Source organism: Notamacropus eugenii, chromosome 5, assembly GCF_028372415.1.
Source record: "Notamacropus eugenii isolate mMacEug1 chromosome 5, mMacEug1.pri_v2, whole genome shotgun sequence".
NCBI lineage: Eukaryota > Metazoa > Chordata > Mammalia > Diprotodontia > Macropodidae > Notamacropus > Notamacropus eugenii.
Genome location: NC_092876.1, coordinates 334,698,482 through 334,721,457, shown reverse-complemented (window position 1 = coordinate 334,721,457; position 22,976 = coordinate 334,698,482). Strand labels below are relative to the sequence as shown.

Sequence of the window (22,976 nt, the reverse complement as noted above, 5' to 3'; positions counted from 1 at the left end):
GTGTGAAAGGGGCATAGTCTCAGGAATGACAGGATCTGGGTTCAAATCTCATCTCTGATGTTTGCTAACTGTGTAGGCTTGGGCAAATCACTAAACTTCTCTAAAGGTCAGTTTCTTAATCTGTTAAATTAAAAAGTGGATTTAGAAAGTGTAAGAGGAACTTATAGCTCTGTAACTATTACTCTAATCTTTGGTATGCTATATCAAATCAGAGGTGTCAAACTTAAGGTCTAAAGGCTGAAGGTACTCCCTCCCACCCCACCCCACCCCACCTCACTCATCCCCCAAGACTTCCCAGTGAGCCAATCAGATTAAAATGAAATTTGTTGTTATTATTCAGTTGTGTCCAACTCTTTGTGACCCCATTTGGGATTTTCTTGGCAGAAATACTAGAGTGGTTTGATATTTCCTTTTCTAGTTCGTTTTACAGATGAGGAAACTGAGACAAACAGGCTTAAGTGACTTGCCCAGGGTCACACAGCTAGTAAGTGTCTGAGGTCAGATTTGAAGTCAGGAACATGAATCTTCCTGACTTAAGGCCCAGTACTCTAGCCATTGTGTTACTTTGCTGCCCAAAATGTAATTAGGAAATTTTAATAAAATAAATGAAAATACAATGAAATATAGGTGTTAATTTGTGGTTTTCTAAGTCAATATGCAATTCGTAGCAATTCTTTTCTATTTGAGTTTGACAATACTGCATATCAAATGTTTACCACGGAAATCTGATATTCAGGTTTCATGGAAATTTTCATCAGAATTTTCATGAAATTTCATGAAAATGGAGATATTTAATTCAATTCAACAAGCATGTATATACAGAGCACTGTGTTAGACACTGGAGAAGACAAAAGCATTAGACAAAATAGTGATATACTTTACTAGAGATGACCATTATACAGATAATAAAAATGCAAAATAATACATAAATATAAAAGGTGAAGAAAAAAATAAACCCATACCATATGAGCTCAGATGGGCAGCAAGGTGGCACAGTGGATAGAGCACCAGAATTGGAATCAAAAAGGCAGGAGTTCAAATCCAGGTTCAGACACTTACTAGCTGTATGACCCTGGACAAGTCACTTAACCCCCTTTACCTCAATTTCCTCATCTGTAAAATGAGCTGGAGAAAGAAATGGTCAACTGCTCCAGTATCTCTTCCAAGAAAACTCCCAATGGGGTCATGAAGAGTTGGACACAACTGAACAACAAATTCCAGTCACAAAGAGTCAGACACGACTGAAATGACTAAGCAACACATATGAGCCTTGATAATGGAAAGATGACAGTCTCAGGGAGGGAAAAATTAAGGAAGATTTCCTGAAGGTGGTCACACATATACTAGGCTTCTAAAGGTAGCAAGGTAGAGTGGGAAAAAAAAAACCAAATGGTTCCGGAGTCAGAGGACCTGGATTCAAATTCTGCTTCTAAAACCAATTCTACATCCTTCAGCAAGTCTTTGAACTTCTCTGGCCCTCAGGTTCCTCATCTATAAAATGAGGAGGTTGGGTTAGATGGTCTCTGAGATCCCTTCCTGCTTTAAATCTGCAATCCTGAAACTGGTAAGAATTCAGCAAGTAGGAAGGAGAAGGGCTAGTCAAGAAGACACTCTTTGTGACTCTGTATGGGGTTTTCCTGACAGAGATACTGGAGTGGTTTGTTATTTCCTTCTTCATCTCATTTTACAGACAAGAAAACTGAGGCAAACACAGTTAAGTGACTTGCCCAGGGTCACACAGTTAGCAAGTGTCTGAAGCTGGATTTGGACTCAGGTCTTCTTGATTCCAGGCCCAACACTCTATCTACTACCCTACCTAGCGGCCCCTGTCTGGCATATAGTAAGTGCTTAATTAATGCTTAATAATTGCCAAATGACTGTGTTGGAGGGACAAGTCAATCCTTACAGACCTGGGGCTTCTCTTATCTGCTTCTACATTCAATCTGTTGTTTCATGTTGCTTTGGTTGAAGTATAGAAGGAAAATTCAGCCTCACATACATCTCCCAGGAAGAATCTTGAAAAACCCCATGATCCCAGAAACCACACTCTGGGAATCACTTGGAGCATTAACAAAACCTAGAACATAACTAAATCGGTTCTTGATAAATGTTTGCTGAATTGATCACTGCTTTTATTGAGTGTCTGACTGATGTCTTGTGGCCTGTCTCAAACTTTGTCTCATTTTTTCTCAAATACTCAAAGTTATTCTCATCAGCCCTGGGTTGAGACCAAATAAAAATTACTTTCTGGTTTCTGTTTGTCAATACTTCCTAGAAATCTGTTAATTTGAATCATTTTGTTCTTAAAACAGAACATTAATTGCTAATATTTCACTATGGCCACCAGATTATTTTTAACCCTACTTCTTGTTCATTCCTTATCTTGCAGACCTACAGTTAGATGCTAAAGGAGAAAGAAATAGAAAAGAGTAGAGTAAGGAGTAGAGAAAAGAGTAATGGATAGAGTGATACATATCCATGACACAATGGATAGAGTGCTGGCCCTGGAGTCAGGAAGACTCTGTGTCCTGGGTTCAAATCTGGCCTCTGACACTTGGTAATTGTGTGACCAGGGCAAGCCACTTAACCCTGATTGCCTCAGTTTTCTCATCTGTAAAATGACAAAGGAAAAGACAAACCACTCTGGTGTCTCTGTCAAGAAAACCCCAAATGGGGTCACAAAGAGTCGGGCATGACCAAATACTACCAAACAACGACAATAACAACAACAAAAATGAGGAAAATAAATTTACCATCTGTATGTGACCTTGGGCAAATCAGCTGACCTCCCTGGTTCTCAGTGGGAGTTGGACTCAATGACCTCTAAGATTCCTTCCAAATTTAAATCCAATAATAATAATAAAAAAATAATAATCATGATTTACATTCTTGTAGCACTTGAAGGTTTGCAAAATTCTTCCCTGAAAATAATGCTGGGAGGTAGCTAGGGAAACCATCATTGCCCCCATTCTACAGATGAGGAAACAGACTTAGCCTGGTTAAGTAACTTGCCCAAAGTCATATATCAAGGAAGTAGAAGGGCTGGAGCTGAAACCCAAGTCTTCTGTGCTCCACTCTACTTTCCACTACACTGTACTGAGAGAAGGAAAAGATCAATAAACAACTTTGGCCACAGAACCAACTCTCTAGATGGCCCTTGTATTCCTGCTCTCCTTTTTCTCTGACTCCATGTTACCTTATTGAGTTAACCTCCTCAATGGTTGGTGTAGAGCAACCCATGAAGAACAGGGGAACGCAGAGCATAATGGAGATGGTGATGATGACTGTAGCCACGCGGGGGATGGTTTGAATGGGGAAAACAAAACGTTTCATAAGGATGCCCCCGAACAGCATCCCCAGTGCAGCTGCTGGCAGGTTCACAGCACCTGTACATGAAAAATGACAATAGTGACTTTTATATGAACATAGGAGAGGCAGGGTGGCCATGGTCAAGGAACTGAAATGAGAATCAAGAAGACTATTAGTTCCCATACCAATGAAATCATCAATCTAGTATACTTATGTTAAAGATGAAAAAACAGAGGGTCAGAGAGGCTAGTTGACATGCTTGCGCAGAGATACATAGCTAGTAAGTTTCTGAGGCAGAATTCAAACTCAGATTTTCCTGACTCCAATTCTTGGGCACCATCCACTGTGCGTTGTTGTTGTTTAGTCATTGAGGCATGTCTGATCCACTGCATGCCAGACTCTATCCTCCATTATCTTTCAAAGTCTGTCCAAGGTCATATTTGTTGTTTCCATGACACTATAGATCCATCTCATCCTCTGCTATCCCTTTTTCCTTTTGTCTTCTACTTTTGCCAACATTAGGGGTTTTTCCCATGAGTCCTGTCCATGAGTAAGCTTCAGCTTCAGTATTTCACCCAACTTGCATAAGAGGGATCTAAGACCTTAGTTTAAAATGTTCAGAGTCTCCCATTTCATCCTGAACCATCTCCAGTTGTCCTGATGAATATCTGGCCACTGGACCCAGATGGCTCAGGAGGAGAAAGTGAAGCTGGTGACCTTGCACAGCCCTTTCTCACTCAAATCACAGTCAAGTGCAAGTCATGTCATCATCTCCCTGATGTCACTGTCCTTTTTGAGAACAAAGGACAAACACACCAACCTTAGCCTCAGAAGATAAAGCAAAGGTGAAGAGAAGGTCAAGGTGAAACAACAACTAGGTCCCTTGCCCCAATCATTTCAGAAACCTCCAAGTTAGTATAGCTTTTTGTTCAGTTGTCTATACTAAGACTTCTTAAACTTTTCCCACTCACAACCCCTTTTCCATTTCAGCAGCATTGCTTGGTGCTGCATGTCCTGAGGGCACGTGCAATGGAAAGTACCCAAGTTTTATGTTCAGAACCAAGGCTGCAGTGACTCTGACAGATGCAAAATGAAACACCTTGAATTCAATATGTGTTTCATTTTGAATTATTTCCAAAACTTTTTACTGATGCCAAATTTTTCAGGACCCCACATGGGGTAGCGACCCACAGTTTTAGAAGCGCTGGTATTTACAAGGGTTAAGTTATCATTATTCTATTTTTTAAAATGTTTGTGTTGTTGGCAGGGATTCAGTAAATTATGTCCTGGCAATTCCTTTGGTTAGAAGTTCTCTGAGGCAGGAGTTTTTTCTTGTATCTCTCTGCTATCTTCCCACCACACTAAGCATAGATCAATCAATTCCAAGGGTAAAAGAGAGAGGGAGGCATGACCATTGTTTAATAATGCAAATCACTTGCATTAAAATCACATACTTTTTAAGTTGGAGGGAACCTTTGAGTCCTAGGTTCAAATTCTGGCTCTTGCTACTTCGACCCTAAGGAACTAAATTAACTTAGGACCTTAGGACCCTTAGAATGTTAGACCCTTAGGAACTAACTAACTAACTTGTCTGGACCTCAGTTCTCTCATTTGTAAAACTAAGTAGTTGAACTTGATAACTTCCAAGATTTCTTCCAGAGTTAAATCTAAGAGTCTACCTCCTGCCTCTTACAGATGAAGACACAGACATGTAGAGGGGAAGCAATTTTTCCAAATTGCTACCTAGTATCCAAGAGGAACCTAGAACCTGGTCTTTTGACTCAGATGCATTTGTTTGGTTCTTAAGCTTTTGGGAGTGCTGATTTTGTGACAGTTTTGAGTCTCTGGGGAGGTGAGGAAAGTGAGCAGTTCTATTACATAAAACTGAAAAGGTTTTGTACAAACAAAACTAATGCAGTTAAAATTAGCAGGGGAACAGTAAAATGGGGGAGAGAATCTTTGCAGTCAGCTTCTCCAACAAAAATCTGATATCTAAGATATATAAGAAATTGATTCAAATATATGAGAGTAAATGTCATTCTCCATTAGATAAATGGTCAAAGGATATGAACTGGCAGTTTTTCAAAGAAAGAAATCCAAACTATCAATGACCTTATGGAAAATGTTCCAAATCACTACTTCTCTTGGCTTTCTTTAAATCACAACTAAAATCCCATGTTTTAGAGGAAGACTTTCCTAACCCTTCTTAATTCTAGCACCTTACCTCTGTTAATTTTTCCCTATTTGTCCCGTATATAGCTTACTTTGTATATGCTTGTTCGCATGTTGCCTCCCTCTTTAGATCATAAACCCTCTGAGTGTAGAGTCTGTCTTTGGTCTCTCTGCATCCCCAGTGCTTAGCATAGCGTCTGGCATGTAGTAGGAGTTTAATGAATGTTTATCGATTGATTGAATCCCTAGTAATAAGAAAAATACAAACTAAGATCCCTCTGAGTTTCTATTTCACCCCCATCAGATTGGCAAAAGTGACAATTGGTGGGGTTGTAGGAAAATAGGAACATTAACATACTGTAGGTGAAGTAGTCATTTGGTCTAGATATTCTAGAAAAATATTGGAATTACACTAAGCTTTGTATGGCTTTCTTTTGACCCAGTGATGCCACTACCAGGCCTCTATATTCCCAAAAAGATCAAAGGAAAAGGAGAAGGAGCTACATTTACAAATATATTTAGAACAGTTCTTTTCACAGTGGCAAAGAACTAAAAATGACAAGTTGCTTGTCAATTGGGGAATAACTAAACAAATTATTGTAGACAGATGTGATGGAATGTATTATGCTGGAAGAAACAATGAAAGGGATGGTTTCAGACAAACCTTGGAAGACTACGCTGAATTGATACAGAGCAAAATGAGTGGAACCTACAGAGTAATTTATACAACAATAACATTATAAAGAAAAAGAAAAGAAACACTGAACGACTTAAGAACTCTGATCAATTCAATGACCAGCCACGATTTCAGAGGACTAATGTTCCACACACTAGCTCCTTACCTTCTGACAGAGGTAATGAACTCAAGGTGCAGAATGAGATAAAACAATTTCAGATACAGCTAATGTAGACCTCTGTTTGCCTGTTTTCTACTTTCTTTCTTTTAAATGGGGGTGGGGGTGGAGTTGGGCATGGAATGGGGAGCTAGGTTACCAAAATGGAAAAAAAAATGTAAGAGAAGATGGTCATTGAGGCATTTTTTAAAATGTATAATAAACAACAGAATAAAGGTTAACAGAAAACAGGCAAGCAGGACAGTGTTGGAGGTAACATGCTGCATTGATTATGTGCCTAAAAAGGAACGCAAGCTAGTTATAAATCAGATTTGTGACTTTGTGTATTGTCCTATTTTTCTGTTTTGCTTTGCATATGGAAGTGCTTCACCACATTTAATGTTGGTTAAGTTAGAAATTTTTTAAAAATCACAATAGAAATGCCAAAGTGGCATAAAAAGTGAGCAATGTTTGCCAGTTCTAAATTATATTTCGTCTTCCCCTGTAACCGTTCCAATGGTCACACCCCTCTTGAAGGCCATCTGAATTCCAATGAATGCCCAGCCTCTCTGAGGGTCATGGGGTGGGGAGGAAGCCTCCTTATAGCCTCCTCTCCAGCAGGAAAAGGAAATTTCTCAGACTGAAGACTTTTGACTAGAAAGGGTTGGGGTCCCAGAGTCTGTCTGGCCCAGGCCTTTCCTGATTGCCAACTAGGAAAGAGGTACTTATGGTGCTTTCCTCTCATAAATTCCTCACCCTCATTTTTTTCTCTAATGTGGCATTTCACATTTTTAATGTATTAACAGTCCCTTGCTCTGGAGCCCCTCCCTTAGACTCAAGGACCATTTCCCGGTTCTTGGCGCCATACTTTTTGGAACTCACCAATGAGAAAGTTGGCATAGGCTGCAGAGGTGCCGTATTGTTTCTCCAGGAATTTGTTGAGGAAAGTGGAGAGGCCAGCGATGACTGAGGAGAAGCTGCACTGCGTCAGGACCACCAAGACAAACAGGGGGTTCATCAGAAGTCTCACGAAAATGCGGGGAAACCCTGAGAACAAACATACATTTATGGCAGATCCTAATCTCTCAAATAAAGCATTTTTTGGCTTCTATTGAATTATTATTGTTGGTTTTGTTTTTTTTAAATAGGACTATGATGAGAGAGGCAGTGTGGTCTATTAGATGGCATTCTGGCCTCAAAGTCAGGAGAACCTGGGTATAAATCTTGTCTTTGACACATTCTGGTTATGTGACTTTGGATATATTAATTCTCTGTCCCCAAGCAGCTTTCTAAGGCTAAAAGCTACAAAACATAGATCAGTTTTGGTGAAGGGAATTCTCTCACTAGGAGTTCCCTGCATCGCAGGATTCTCAGGACTCATCCTGCCACCCTCCACCAATAAAACAAAACCTACAGAGAAAATTTTATCCTCCTTATTCTGTCTTCCGTAGAGTATGCCGTTACCTCTTTAAAATGGTAGACTTTCATTTTCAAGAAAGGAACACTGAGGCACTGAGCAGTTCACTGACTCCGCCAAAGTGAAAAAAAAAAAATTAGAAAAATTCCATCTCCTAGCATGTTCAAAATTATGCTAGATTGAAAAGTTAGACCACAGAAAAATAACATTGATAAGTGACATAGAAACATGTTTCATGAAATGGAGCTGTCTGTCCTTAAGCTAGTAAGTAGATGGTGCTGCTTCTTATAACAGCAGAGTAAATAGGATGAGGTAGGTGGATTGAGCTCATTTTGACAGGCCAGATGGATTTGAATTTCTATGCAGGTTTGGGCTTGAACCTAGGTCTCCCAGTTCCCTACTAAAGAATTTTTCCCATAGAGTCAAAATAGCTTCCAGAAAAGAATCTTTTACCTGAGCTTCATGGACTCTACTGGCTTAGGAAGCTGGGGTACCATAGCAAGGGGGGTTTTCCAGACCACCTGCCCTTACTCACTCCACCACAGCTGACATCAATAAGCTTTCAGGTCCCCACTGCCACCCCCATCCCCAAAGGAAGGAGCCCTTCTCCTGCCATTCCACATTCCACTACCCCTATTGCCATTCCACTGAAAGCATTAGAAAATGAAACCAAAGAACCCGAGAGTTTTACGTTTAATGAAGTCTGTCATGGAGCCTTTGGGCTTGATTTCTTCCATTTTTCTCATCTCATTCACTGTAGCACTGGATATCTGATGAACAAAGAAAAAGTCTTTAAAAGTGGACCACCTCCCTGGGCTACTGACCTCCCCCAGAGAGCTGCCCAGCCAGGATGGTAGGATGGCACTTTCCTAAGGCTTCCCTGCCCCCAACATCATTTCTCCTGGCCACCCAGAATGCTCACCTTAAACAAACAGCAGTTCTAACTTATGATTCACTTCGCTTAACATTTATCATGGCAGTATTCTAATGCTTCACTCTAGTTCTAAAAGGCACCGAGCTAATGAGTCAAAGGATGCCAATTTACATATCATTTCACAACAAATTTGCATGTAATTAATGCCTAAATCAGAGGTGTGCTCATAAATATTTAACAACCGGTTCTATGAAAAGCATGACACTAAAGTTTTTTTTTTAAGTTTAATTTGCAGTATTAACATTTTTCTCTATCACTTTATGTCTAGACAATAAAAAAAACCCAATAAATTAAGCCCTTAATTTGTAGCCTTTGATAACTTTAGACATGTAAATCCTTCTAATGAACATTTAATAATCAGCTCTCCAGCCAGTGTGAGCCAACTCCATTATACTGCCAGCATATACTCTCCCATGAGCCCATTTCTCTTCTGTCATAGCTTCACTTTTCCACAGGAAAAATCTCATCTTTTAGCCTCTGTGACACTGTCTTCTAAATGTTCCACCAAATCTTAGTCTTTGTGCTCAGTCTTTCTCTGTTTCAGTTTCTCTTTGTCTCCATCTGTCTATCTCTCTGCGTCTCTCTCTATTTCCTTCTATCTCTCTGTCTCTCTCTGCTTCTGTCTGTCTCTCTGCCTCTCTCTCTGCCTCTGTCTCTCTTTTTCTGTCTCTGTCTCTCTGCCTCTGTCTGTCTGTCTCTCTCTCTGTCACTCTCTTCCTCCCATCTCGTTGGGACCTCTCCCTCTTGAAGGTGGTTGGTGGCTTTCTCAAGCTCTGTCCTAGGCTTTCCCCCCACTCTCCCCTTGCCAATCTCATTGCTCACCTACGTGGCTTTACTTATCACCTGGGTTGCTGACTCTCAAGTCCATTCTTTAGCCCTGTTCTTTTGCCCTTTTCTCTAGTCTCCTACCTGTGGAAGACCACAGAGGACCTTCAGATGAATGAGACTCTGTCAAAAAATGGAGCTTATCACCTCCCATCCTCTCTAAAAAAACCCTTCCCATCTTGCTCACCTCCTCAGCCCTGTCTCAGGCTCATAACGTTCTCATTCTTCTCCTTCTCTACCCTCAGTGTTATTAATGAATCCTGCCATTTCTTCCACTACATCCTCTGGATTCCTCCCTCGTACCATGCTTCCAGTCACTATAAGGACCTCACTAGATCATGGCTGGATTCAAATTAATTCAATAAACATTTATTAAGTGCCTACCATGTGCCAGACACTATGCTAAGACTGGATTAAGGCCTAGGCTTTCAGCTCCCAATTTTCTTCAGCTCTAGTATAGACTATGAAATACTGACAAAAGAATCCATCCCAAATATCATTTTAGTCCCATCACCCCTTCTCAAGAACCTTAAAATGAGTTTAGACTCAGATGAAAACTCAAGGACTTCATTCTTTCTTTCCAACCTCATCTCTAATTATTCCCCAAAATACTCCCTGTGACCATCTGCTATCTATTCCCCACACCCAATCTGCTAAGACTCATGCTCTCTTCTGATCCTAGAATGCCCTCCTCTTTCTCTACCAACTCACTGCCACCGCTCTCTTCCAGGTCAAGGCCTGGCTCACCATGCTGAGGAGCCCTGACTAACCCTCCCAGGCTGTTCTCATGCCCAGGGGCCACTCTTCCTGCAACGTGTTATGATTTAAGGGATAATGAATGACATTCTGCCCCAAAGACAAAGCTCTCCTTATGTCTCAATGCCTCAGTTTCTTCCTCTCTACAGTGAAAGGGCTGAACCAGATAGACGATCTCTGAGGCCACTTTCAGCTCTGGCTTTCCATGATCCTATGTCTTACTGCTCTTGCCTTTCTGGGAGTGGGGAAAATATTTTGTAATTATCAGTCCTTAACATTTTAGCTTAAATTAGTTTATAATGAGACTAGTTAGGACCTTAAAGATTCTCTATACAGAGAAAGAAACTGAGACCCAGAGAAAGGAGATGATTTATTCAAGGTCAAATATGATAGCTAGTGGCAGAGTAAGATTGAGAATTCAGGTCTTCTGGCTCTGTCTAGTGTTTTTTTTTGTATTACTCTGCAATACAATGACCTCTCTTAACTCCAGATAATGATAACTAGTGATGGTTAACATTTATATAATGCCTATTATCTCATTTTATCTTCATGATAACCCTGGGTGGTAGGTGCTATTATTATCTTCATTTTATAGGTTAGGAAAGTAAATCAAACAGAGGTTCAATGACTTGCTCAGGGTCACACAGCTAGTAAACACTTGAGGCTAGATTTGAACTCAAGTCTGCCTAGCACTTTATACACTGGGCCACCTAGCTGCCCCTAACTAGTCAAATAACTAACTTCTCACTTAGCAGGGCTCTAAAGATATGGGAACTGGGACAGGTACGTTTTAATGGAGAGATAGATATTGAAAAAAAGAAAGGACACCTGATGCTGAGGAGGGAAGGGGGCAGAGGTGACAAATTTGAACTATTTCCTGGTCTGGGATGGGACTCATGTTTTTACCATACCTTGCCCTACATTTGTTCATTTATTACTTTTTGTGTTCTCTAGTTTTGGGTGTCCATATCTTATTTACCCAGTTAGACCAAAACTTATGCTCTCTTCATATTTGCCATAATGCCCAATAGCATTCAATAAATGCTGATTCTTAAGTGAAATTCATTCATTTCCTACCTTCCTAAATTTCCTTCTTGTAGATGGCTTTACCCCCCTTTTTCTCTTTCTTCACCTTTCCACCCTCCATACTTCTTGCCCTCTGAATCCCTGCTCTTTTCCCTCCAGAGCAATTGGTCCCATTTCCCTACTCCTTCATCCCTGGGTTCCTTGGGTCCCTGATGGGTCACCGTAGATAATTTCAACCTGAAAATTCCTTACTGAGAAGGGGTGTGTGTGTGTGTGTGTGTGTGTGAAACAGAGAACACAGGTTCAGTTTCTGACAGCTTCATATATCATAAAGCCATGTACAGCCCAGCTTTAGCCAGGCCAATACCACTGAGGATGGGTGCTATGCTGCACTTTGGAGCTGGCCAAACTATAAACCAGGTAATTGGCAGAAGTCACCAGTTCCCAATAAGGGAACAGGAGAAGAGGTTGTTTGTCTGAAGAGAGTGGGACCATCGAAGTAGGTAAGATGGCGACCAGTTCTAAGTTCTCTTGTTAATTTCTTCCATCATTCCCCACCAATCTCTTGGAGAGATAGTCACAGCCTCTGAGAGTCCTACCTGCTGTCCTCTGTGCATGTTTCTTGGGAAGAAAAAAAATGGGAAAGATATGACGACCAAGCATCCGGAGGAGATGAGCAGGCCTAGCCACCAGGCTCCAATCCAGCGTGGATCTTGAGGGCTCAGGTTCACAGCAGCTGGAGAGAAGTAATAATGATGATGATGATGGTGTTTCTAATAGTGACTAACATTTACACAGTGCTTTAAGGTTTGTAAAGTGCTTTACAAGTGGTAACTAATTTGGTCCCCACAATAACCCTGTGAGATAGGTGCTGTTACTGTCCTCATTTTACAGATAAGGAAACTGAGGTTATATGACTTGCCCAGAGTCACCCACCTAGGAGATATCTGAGGTAGGATTCAAACTCAGCTCATTTTGACTCGAAGTACTGTACTCTTACCACTGCGCCACCTAAGACCCTCATGTTTCCTCCCTTATGAGCAAAGAAACCCTCTCTTCCAACGGCTCTCAAATCTCCTCAGGTTAGTCTTTCGGATCCATGAAAGAGAGAAAAGTAACCCTGCTTCCTAGATTTGTATTTTAACTAGACAAATGAGGTTGTGGGAGAAATAGTAAAGTACAGTGGAAAAGGCATGAAATCTGGAATCAGGAGATTTGAGTTCAAATCCTCCTTTTGGGACTTACTACGTCACTCAAGGTTGAAGTGAGTGAATCACTTATTCTCCCGAGGCTCCACTTCCCTCAGTAGTAAAATGAGGGGCTTGGAGTTGATGCCTTTCAGGTCCTTGCCAGGGGAATCTATTATCCCAATGTGCCACTGTCTCTACTCTAGGAACAGATCATCAGAGATTTAGACCTGGATTAGACCTTAGAGGTCATCTACCTCAACCTCTTCATTTTATAGATGAGGAAACCAAGATCCAAAACAGTTAAAGGATTTGCCTCTGGTCACAGAGTAATAAGGAGCAGAAGCTACTTTGAATTAAGATCCTGAGATCTCTGAGTTCAAATCTACTTTTCTTTCCACTGAATCATACTCTCTCTCAATAGATTTTCAGAAACAAGAAAACAAGACTTTACTAAATACCTACTATGTGCCAGGCACCGTATTAAGTCCCCTTTTTTCATATATTATTCTCATTTCATCCTCACAATGTCCCTGGGAGGAGGGTGCTATTGATATTTTCATTTTGCAACTGAGGAAACTGAGGTTAAGTGGCTTGCATAGGGTCACTATTTCTATCTGAAGGTGCTTTTGAACTCATGTTCAGTCATGAACCTCAGGCTCAGTGCTCTACCCCACTGTGCCATGTAGTGGCCTGAAGCATTGTACAGAAGCACTGTGTATGGGACATAAATCTGTCTCCTCTGCCTGAGTAGGGACCCTGAATTCTTTTCACATCTACCTCCTGATGCCAGGGAAGGTGGTACTTCATCATAAGTCAACTAAATAACTCCATTTTCCTTCACCTTTCTCCTCTAAAGAAGGAGAATTTGCACTGTGCTTTAGGGGCAACAAGGGTGACTGAACCTGAGGTCTCCTTCATGGCTGCTTTCACCAGCCTCAGACCCCAGCTGCCCGAATCCTGCCTGCTTATTGTGAATAAGTCAGGTAGAGTCACCTGAGAGAGTGGAGGGAAGGGAGGAAGAAAGGACAGAGAAAGAGAAGGAGGAGGAAAGGGAGGAAGAAAGGGAGAAAAAGATGGAAGGAAGGAGAGAAGGAAGAAAGGGACAGAGAGGGAAGGAAAGAAGGAGGGAGAAAGGGAAGGGAAGAAGGAGGGATGGAGGGAAGGAGAGAAGGAGGCAGAGAGGGAGAGGGAAGCTGAGAAGAAGGCAGGGAGAGAAAGAAGAAAGGTGGAGGGAAGGAAAGAAGGAGGGAAGAAGAGAGAAGGAAAGGAGGGAGGGAAGGAGAGAAGGAGGCAGGGAGGGAGAGAGGGAAGGAAAGAAGGAGGGAAAGAAAGACGGAAGGGAGGGTCTCAGAAATCTGCTCCATCAGCTGAGCTACAGGGAGCCTGAGTTCTGACTTCTCTGCTTTCTACAGAGATCAATTCCTTTTCTTGTCAAGTCCCAAAGAGAAATGAGCTTGGGGGCTTTCTGACTAAATGAGGGAAGCACCAGTTAATTGAAGAGGTTGTATGGATTGGATACTTATCCTCTTCTAAGTCCCAGGAGGGAACTGACTTCTCTCTGTCCAGTAAATTCTGTAATAACTAGGCAAATCAGCCTTGGGATTGACAGCCCCCTTGGGGGGAGAAAATCCATCAGCTCCTAGCAACCTCCATCTAGACTTTGTGGCTGTCCTGTCTGCATTGATGTGTTCTGTTTCAGGCTAAACTCTCTGAGAGTAAGGGAAGTTCTGCTTTCTCTGGCTAGTACCACATCATGAACAGTTACTAGCTTACGTTCAGATAGACTTATGGTTCACAAAGGGTGTTATATACATTATCTCATGGCAACTAGGTGGCTCAGTGGATACAGCACTGGACCTGGAGTCAGGAAGACCTCATTTCAAGTCTGACCCCAGACACTGTGTAACCCTGGGCAAGTCACTTGATTCTGTCTGCCTCAGTTTCCCCAACAGTAAAGTGGGGGTAATAATAGCATCTACCTTCCAAGGTTGTTGTGAGGATTAAATGAGTACTTTGTAAACCTTTTTTTACTGTTATTCAGTTGTTTCAGCCACATCTGACTCTTTGTGACCCCTTGTGGAATTGTCTTGGCAAAGATACTGGAGTGGTTTGGCATCTGTTCTTCCAACTCATTCTATGGATGCGAAAACTGAGATAAACAGGGTTATGTGACTTGCCCAGGGTCAGACAGCTAGTAAGTATCTGAGGCTGGATTTGAGCTCAAGAAGATGAATCTTCCTGATTCCAAGACCAATGCTCTATATATGTGCCAAATATCTGCCCCTTGTAAACCTTATAGTGCTATATAAATGTTGCTTCTTATGTAAGTCTCACACCAGTGAGGTAGGTGGTGTAGGCTTTTATCTTACCCATTTTATAGCCGAGGTTGCAGGGCTACGAAGCACTTAATGCATCCTACTTAAGAAGAGAAGTGTGAAAGGTCTGGGATTGGAATTACCTAGGTAATCACCATAGTCTCCAACCTGAGAGGTAGCTCAGTGTTGTGGAGGGAGAGCTAGACTTGGAGACAGGAAAAAAGAAAAAGGTTCAAGCATCACATCGCAACCCTGAGACCTCAAAACAGGAAGATCCGAGTTTGCATACCACTTCAGGTACCGCCTAGCTGTGTGACCCTGGTCCACTTAACCTCTCCCATGTTCAGTTTCCTCATCTGTAAAGTAGGGACAATAATATCACCTACATCCAAGGGTTGCTGTAAAGATCAAACAAGATGATTTGTGTGCAGTTATTTGAGATCTTAAAGGGCTACATAAATATTTACTAGTACTTTTGTTATAGCTCATGTCATTTAGAGTTTGGAGAGGTGACTACAGTCGATGTGGAGTAAAATCCTTTATAGATAATTGGTGTTCTCCATACTCACTTGTGCTGACCCTTCCATAATCGACAAAAATCTGTAACACAACCGACCCCAGCAGGTACCCAAAAGCTGGTCCAAACACAGAAATGGCAAATAAAATTGCTAGGGAAAAGAAAGGAAAGTGTTAAGTCAACAGCTTCACAGAAGGATCCAATCTGAGGAGCAGAACAGGATAGGAAAAATTTGACCTTTCCATCCAAAGGGAAGTAAATAATCAACAATAACAAAAATAAGAAATCATTCCTAATCCCAGGATTAGGAATGATTTTGAAAGGGGCTTCATCAAAGTCAGCCCCTTACCTCGAGCATGCCTCCTTGAGCAACATTCTCAACTGGGCATCATTTGGCTTCTGGTGGAAGGGTGGGTATTACTACCCATGAATCTATGTGGGGATAGTGCTGATTATCAAGGAAACTTGGCCTTATGTTGAGCTAAAATTTATCTCCCTAAAATTTCTGCCATCTGTGACCAAGCAGAACAAATTTAACCCTTAATTCAAATCAACTGGGTGAAAAACATTTGTTTTTGTTATAAAATTAAAATTTGCAAAAAAACCAATATTTCTTCACAAAAAATCTTTTCTTCCATCCTCCATTTATCCCTTCATTTTTCTTTGGCTATGGAGACTAGGCCACCCAAGTAATTGATCATTACTTAACTGGGAGAACTTGCCAGCAGAAGGTGTGGGATTTCTGTGTGTCATTCCTTACTAGCTTCTATACCACACAGACAGATGTACTGTCCACACTCACATCTATGATATACTTTACATTCTCCTCCTGGCCACCCATGATGCCACTGTCATCGGATCCCAAGAGTAAATAAGACCATAAAAGACCATGTGGTCCATTTCCCCTTGCTTCAAACAGACCCATACCTAAAACCAGACAAGTGGTTTTAATTGTGGTTTTTAAAGGTCTACAGAATAGCACTGGGCCTGGAGTCAGGAAAGACTCATTTTCCTGAGTTCAAATCTGGCCTCAGAAACTTACTATCTATGTGACCCTGGGAAGGCATTTAACCCAGTTTGCCTCAGTTTCCTCATCTGTAGAATGATCTGGAGAAGGATATGGCAAATCACTCCAGTATCTTTGCCAAGAAAACCCCAAATGAGGTCACAAAGAGTGAGACAAGACTGACAAATGACTGAATGATAATATTAATTATTAACACAGAATAGGAAAAATCCATCTTTTTTATGTAGTGATTTCAGTTTTACAAATAGGTTTCTCATAATACTGTGAGGTAGGTAGTGCTAGTATAATTGTCTTTATTTTAAGGATGAGGAAACTGAGGCTTTAATAAGTTTATTGACCTCCAGTGTCTCTATTACCAATATCAAAAACAAAATTTTCTGCTTGGTCTTTAAAACCCTTCATAACTTGGCTCCTTTTTATTTTTCAAGTTTTCTTTTGCCTTACATCCTCCCATGATGGTTTAAGGACACTGGTCTCCTTAATGTTCCTTGAACATGGTACACCATCTCCTATCTCCAGGCATTTTTGATGGCCATCCTCATGCCTAGAATGCTCTCCTTATCTCTTCCTCTTGGCTTCTTTTACCAGTCTCAGCTAAGAACTCTGCCTTCTCTAAATCCCTCTTAATGCTAATTCTTTCTATTGATTATCTCCAATTTCTCCTGTATATATCTTATTTATACATAATTGTTTGAATATCATCTCAGACTGGGAGCTCCTTGAGGTTGGGGATTATCTTTTGCCTTTCTTTGTCCCCAGGACTTAGCCTGGCACACACTAGGTACTTAATAAATGCTTCTTGACTTGAATGACTTGACTCAAGTGACTTGTCCCAGAAATTGTCTCATTTGAAATTAGAATTTGGTTCTTCCAACTCTAAGCCTGGTGCTCTATCCACCACTCCACACTGCCTCCTAGTGGAGGGCTGCTACTGTTGTGTGGTTAGATTTGTCCAGGCTCAAGCACTAGGGACAAGGGAGCATGTCTTCAGCACCTTTCACACAATGCGTTGTACAAAGTAGGTTTTTAATAAATGCTGGAGTGGTTTAAAATAGATCATTAGTTTCTAAACCAACTAATCATTCAATGAACAGGTGTTTATTAAGAACCTCTTCTGTGCCAGACACTGAGGCACTGGAGATACAGGTGCAAAGACTGAAGGGATTCCTACTTACAAGATGCTTACATTCTAATGGGCAAGACAAGTACATACAAAAACATGTGTAGAATAAACATAAAGTTAATAAACTCATGCATTTGTATATTTACACACACAAAGTAAAGACTAGATAGTTTTGCAGGGGGATCAGGAAAGACTTCATGCACAAGATGGCCCTTGGACTGAATCTTAAAGGAAAAGGGACCCCATGAGACAAAGATAAGGAGAGAGCATAGTAAAGGGATAGCTAGAGCAAAGTTAGGAAGATGAGAGATGGAATGCTACAATGGAAAGGAGAGAAGGACAATTTAGCTTTAGACACTGAAAGCATTAAGTCGTTAGGGCTGGACTCCACAATCTGTTGTTCTTCAAATGAGAAAGGGAAAATAATTTAAAAAGAAGTTTTCCCTAAAGCTGTTTATTCTTGTCTGTTCCTTCCCTTGGATGGGCACCATGGTTTCTCAGAGGGCAAAATAGAGGACAAGGTCTAACTCGCCCAGGGATTGATTGCCAGCATGATGCTGATCCCCAAGTCCAATTCCTATTGTATAAATGCAATCATTCTGATGTAATAAGGGTAGCTTATGCCAGGGAGAGCAGTCTCTGTGACATTTTTAAGAGGCCAGGCAAGGAGTATGTCGATGGGAAATGGAAACCACAAGGATCCCAGTGGACACAGCCCTGGTGGTAACAGAATAAATCCATGTGTGTTTAATTCAGTGATGACAGAGATCTGGTTAGCATCTGCCCTCCTCAATACTGTAGAATTAGGTGAGCTTCTGGGAAAAAGGATGAGAGCGGGGAGATGATGGGGGATGCAGAAAAGAAGGAAAGAGGAAGACATTAAGGAAGGCCATTTGGTATTTTAGCTAGATACTGGCTATCTGGTAACATAAGAGTTTCTTTTTGGTTGTTTTTAGTAGACCTGTGATTTCACTGGTACAGGAAATTGCTGGTAAGAAACTCCCTCCAACAGTTCAAGTCAAGTTTTAATCTTGGGATGTGGTTGGAGCACCAAGAGGTTAAGTACTAATCCAAGGTTTTGCATTCAGTTTGTGTCACAATAGAACTTGAACCCAGATCTTATTGACTTGAAGGCCAGCTCTATTCTCTATGCCATTCTATCTTTCTAACATCGGTGTCATTAAAGCTGTGATGGAACTTGCAGGGAAAAGACAAGGATTTCCACAAAGCTGGACTAGTCTAGGACTGAAATAAGTCACAAAATAGCCTCAGGACCCTGTCACTGAGGAGTCTCAACTGTGTTTTCTAACTCACAGCCTCCACACCATGGAAAATTGTCAACTTTACAAACATGATGCTAAAAGGAACTTCTAAGGAGGTCCTTAGTTTTATTTTCCTACTTCTAGGTAAGCACAGATCACATGGTTTTTACAGTTAGAATAGGTTTTAGAGATAATTTAGTACAACTGACTTGGGGAAACTGAGGCTGAGTGGGTAAGTAGTTTGCCTAAGTTTTTTACTTAACTACTGTAGGCAACAGAGCATTCCTTTTGGCAAATTATCCAGGATTTCTCATTGTCAGGTGCCCAGATAAACCAGCATACCTAGCAAATGCCTCATCAATTAAGGGTTTAGCGGGACAACAATTGTGAACGTCTTTAAATTCTGAGGTCCTTTCTATTCTCTTTACAGATACTACTTACAAATGTATAAAGGCGAGTTATTTGGTTCGGCGAAATCATCCACGTAGGAGATCCCAAAAGGTTGAATGGGAACTGTCCCAATGCCAGCCAATAGTTGAGCCACCACCATCATGCCCCACATGCTACTGGTCTCCTTCTTGGCATCCCAAAAAGCATTCTGACACTTATTTGGAATAAGGTCTAGCTTATTCCTATGACAGATCTCCTGGGATTGGCTGATGTTTCCTGCAATAAAAACACATCACATTAATCACCACCACTAATCCTCAAAGTCTGTAGTACCACCCAGTCCCTCCTCAAAAGTCAGCTCTAGGCGCAATGGGCAGATTGGCAAACTATTATTGGAGCAATAGGTAGATTGGCAAACTATTATTGGAGCAATAGGCAGATTGGCAAACTATTACTGAAGAAGAGAAATTCCAATGACTGTCATTGTTCCTTTGGTCAAAGGAAAGGCAATGCTCATTCATACCATTAATAAATCATGTTACACATTTTCAAAGTCAATATGGGATTATGTTTTGCTAGACCAAGTATATTTGTTTCAATGATTTTGTTTCTCTTTGTGAAGAGAAGGTTCTGGGATGGGAGAGAGACAAAATAGAGGTTTGTGAATTGAAAAAATTTTTTTGAATGTCATGTACAAGCTTCTCTGATAAAGGCCTAATTTTTTCAAATATATAGGGAATTGAGCCAAATTTGTAAAAATAAACACCATTCTCCACTGGATAGATAGACAAAGGATACAAACAGGTAATTTTCAGAAGGAGAAATCAAAGTTATCAGTAGTCACATTAGAAAATGCTCTAAATCACTGCTGATTAGAAAAATGCAGATTAAAATAAGTCTGAGATACCACTTCACACTTTTCAGATTAGCTAACATAACAGAAAAGGAAAATGACAAGTGCTAGCAGGGATGTGAGAAAAGCAGGGCGCTAATGTACTGCTGGTGGAGTTGTGAACTAGTCAAACAATTCTGGAGAACAACTTGGAACTATGCCCAAATGGCTATAAAACTGTGCATACCCTTTGATCCAGCAATACTATTACTAGATCTGTATCACAAAGAGATTTTTTTTAAAATAAAGGAAAAGGACCTATTTGTACAAAAACATTTATAGCAGCTCATTTTGTGGTGGCAAAGAATCTGAAATAAAGGAGATGCCCATCATCTGGGGTATGGCTAAACGAGATGTAGTATGTGATTGTGATGGAATGCTGCTGTGTTATAAGGAATGATAAGCAGGATCATTTCCTGGAAGAGGACTTGTATGAACTGGTGTCAAGTGAAGTGAGCAGAACACTGCACATTGTAATAGTAATATTGTATGCTGATTAACTGTGAAAGATTTTGAAAGACAAAGCACTGAACCTAACAGTGGGCTGGGAAGCTAAGATGATGACAAGTAGCTGACCTGCGTTGGCAGAGAGAAATTCCTCAACCTGATAGTTCTTTATACCAACGCTGATCCAGGCATAATCCCTACAAATCAGAATAGTAGGTACATACAATAGGTAGAAAATCAAAATCCTCTGAAAGACCAGAGAAGGGACAGATCACTTTTGACTAGGAGTATCAGAGAAAGGTTAAGTGACTTACCCAGGGTCACACAGCTAGTAAGTGTCTGAAGCCAGATTTTGTTATTCTGATTAAGACAATGATCTAAGACCATTCCAAAGGACCCATGATAAAAAATGCTAGCCACCTCCCCAGAGGGAATTGATGAATTGTGAATGCAGTTTGAAGCATACAAACATTATTACTGTTGTTTTATTTTATTTGTGTAATCTTTTACAATATGACTAGTATGGAAATATGCTTTGCTTGACCATATATATATATATATAAAAAATCAAAATCAAATTGCTTGCCTTCTCAAGGAATGGGAATGGGTGGGTGGGAGGGAGAGAATTTGGAAACTCAAGAATTTTCTTTAAAATGATTATTTTAAAAAATTTATATATAATTGAGCAATATCTAATGAAATAAATAAAAGTAATTTAAAAAACTGTCCTATATTAGTCAGGTTTGAGATCTCCAGGAACATAAATCAAGTTATGTAACTACAGGGTTTAGCACAATGTAGAGACCCCACAGATAGACTGACTCATACCAGAAGGATACTAGCAAACACGTGCACTGCCATTTCACTGCTGGGTCTTCATCTTCGTCTGGCCCAGGAAACTGAAGCTACTCATAAAACTGCTCCCAGCATTGGGCTGTTCAGATATAGTCTGACTGCCAGATGGCCCACAGGTCTTAGGACTTGGGGGTTATATGCTGTGAAAGACAGAGGGAGCTGGAACCTCTTATAGGAGCACTAATCAGACACGAACAAAACATTTAAGAAACAAATAGAAGAGAGCTGAAGGAAGTTCAGAAGGAGACAGAGACAAAGTAGGATAATGTTGGTGCTAAATTTATTGTACACTTAAAGAAACAAGTTGCATATAACAATGATTCATGGTTTCATATACCACACTCTCTTTGTCTTATTCTTTTTATGTGAAAATGTTCATGTTTATCATGTTAATGATTAAAAAACTAAATAACTAAATACCCTCAAGGACTTTCCCCCCAAAATGCTCTAATCATGAGTAGGTACAATGAGGCTAAATAGAAGAATTGGTAGGGAATGAGCCTTTATATAGCACCTAATATGTGGCAGGCATTCTACTAAATTCTTTTTACAAATATTATCTCATTTGGTCCTAATATCAGCCTTTGGAACTGTTGTTGTTATTCAGCTGTTTTCAGTTGTGTCTGACTCTTTGTGACCCCATTTCGGATCTTCTTGGCAAAAATACTAAACTGGTTTGCCATTTCCTTCTCCAGCTCATTTCACAGATGAGGAAACTGAGGCAAACAGGGTTAAGTGACCTGCCCAAGATCACACAGTTAGTAAGTATCTGAGCCCAGATTTGAACTCAGGGAGATGAGTCTTCTTTATTCCAGGACTGGCTATCTACCCACTGTGCCACCTAGCTGCCCGCTGCTATTTTACTTATTTTACAACTGAGGAAACTGAAGCAGAGGTCAAGTGTCTTGCCCAACATCACACAACTAGTAAGTGTCAGAGGCTGGATTTGAACTCAGGTCCTCCTGCCTGCAGGCCTGATACTGGATCTACTATGCCACTAGCTCCAAATCAGTGGAATGCTTTTAGAATGAGCAACAGTCAGTTGCTATCTGCATAAGCCCCCTCTTCCTCTTCTGGGTGAAAGGCTTGATCTAATCAGCCTGTGTCAGGTCACCCTCACCAGGCCTAAGTTCAAGTTCCCAGCCTTACTGATCGAAAGAGAGCTTCTCAAGGGCAGGCATTCTTTCACAGGTTTGCCTTGATACCCCCTAGTAGTTAGGAGAATGGTTGTACGTAATAGGTGCTTGTCTATTGATTGACTAACTCCAGTCCAAGGCAGATGAATCTGTGAGGTTTGCACTATTTCCATTCTGGGATAGTAGGAAGAATTCAAGAGTTGTAATGCGAGGATCTAAATTGGAGTCCTGCCTCTTCTACTAATACCTTCGTGATGTTGGAGAAGTCACTTTACATTTCTGGACTTCCATTTCTTCATCTGCAAAATGAGGGTGTTGGCCTCGAAGGTCCTTTCCACCTCTAAATCTACAATCCAACTGTTCGGCTTTTCCACCTGGGGCTTGTCAGTTTGGTGGGATACTGGAGAAGTCAGGAGTGAGCCTGGGAAGAAGGTGACTTCTCAACCCATGCAGGAAAGAGACTAGAACCTCTGGCCCTGGTACTGGGAAGGTCATGTGTGTGTGTGTGCATGTACACACACATCTATTGCATATATTATATATATATATA

General features: G+C 40.9%; 1 protein-coding gene across 2 annotated transcripts in view; it reads right to left on the bottom strand.

Moving 5' to 3' along the window:
* SLCO2A1 (solute carrier organic anion transporter family member 2A1) overlaps nucleotides 1-22,976 on the bottom strand; it is a 138,726-nt gene that overhangs the window by 23,788 nt on the left and 91,962 nt on the right. Inside the window, exons 4-9 of one of the 2 annotated variants that reach the window (XM_072613639.1) lie at nucleotides 19,148-19,372; nucleotides 15,347-15,445; nucleotides 11,872-12,008; nucleotides 8,423-8,501; nucleotides 7,197-7,361; nucleotides 3,197-3,386 (exon numbers count right to left, since the gene is read on the bottom strand). In XM_072613639.1, coding sequence (XP_072469740.1) covers nucleotides 3,197-3,386; nucleotides 7,197-7,361; nucleotides 8,423-8,501; nucleotides 11,872-12,008; nucleotides 15,347-15,445; nucleotides 19,148-19,372 — 895 coding nt within the window. The remainder of the gene's footprint in view (nucleotides 1-3,196; nucleotides 3,387-7,196; nucleotides 7,362-8,422; nucleotides 8,502-11,871; nucleotides 12,009-15,346; nucleotides 15,446-19,147; nucleotides 19,373-22,976) is intronic. The other variant, XM_072613640.1, reaches the window with a different exon arrangement.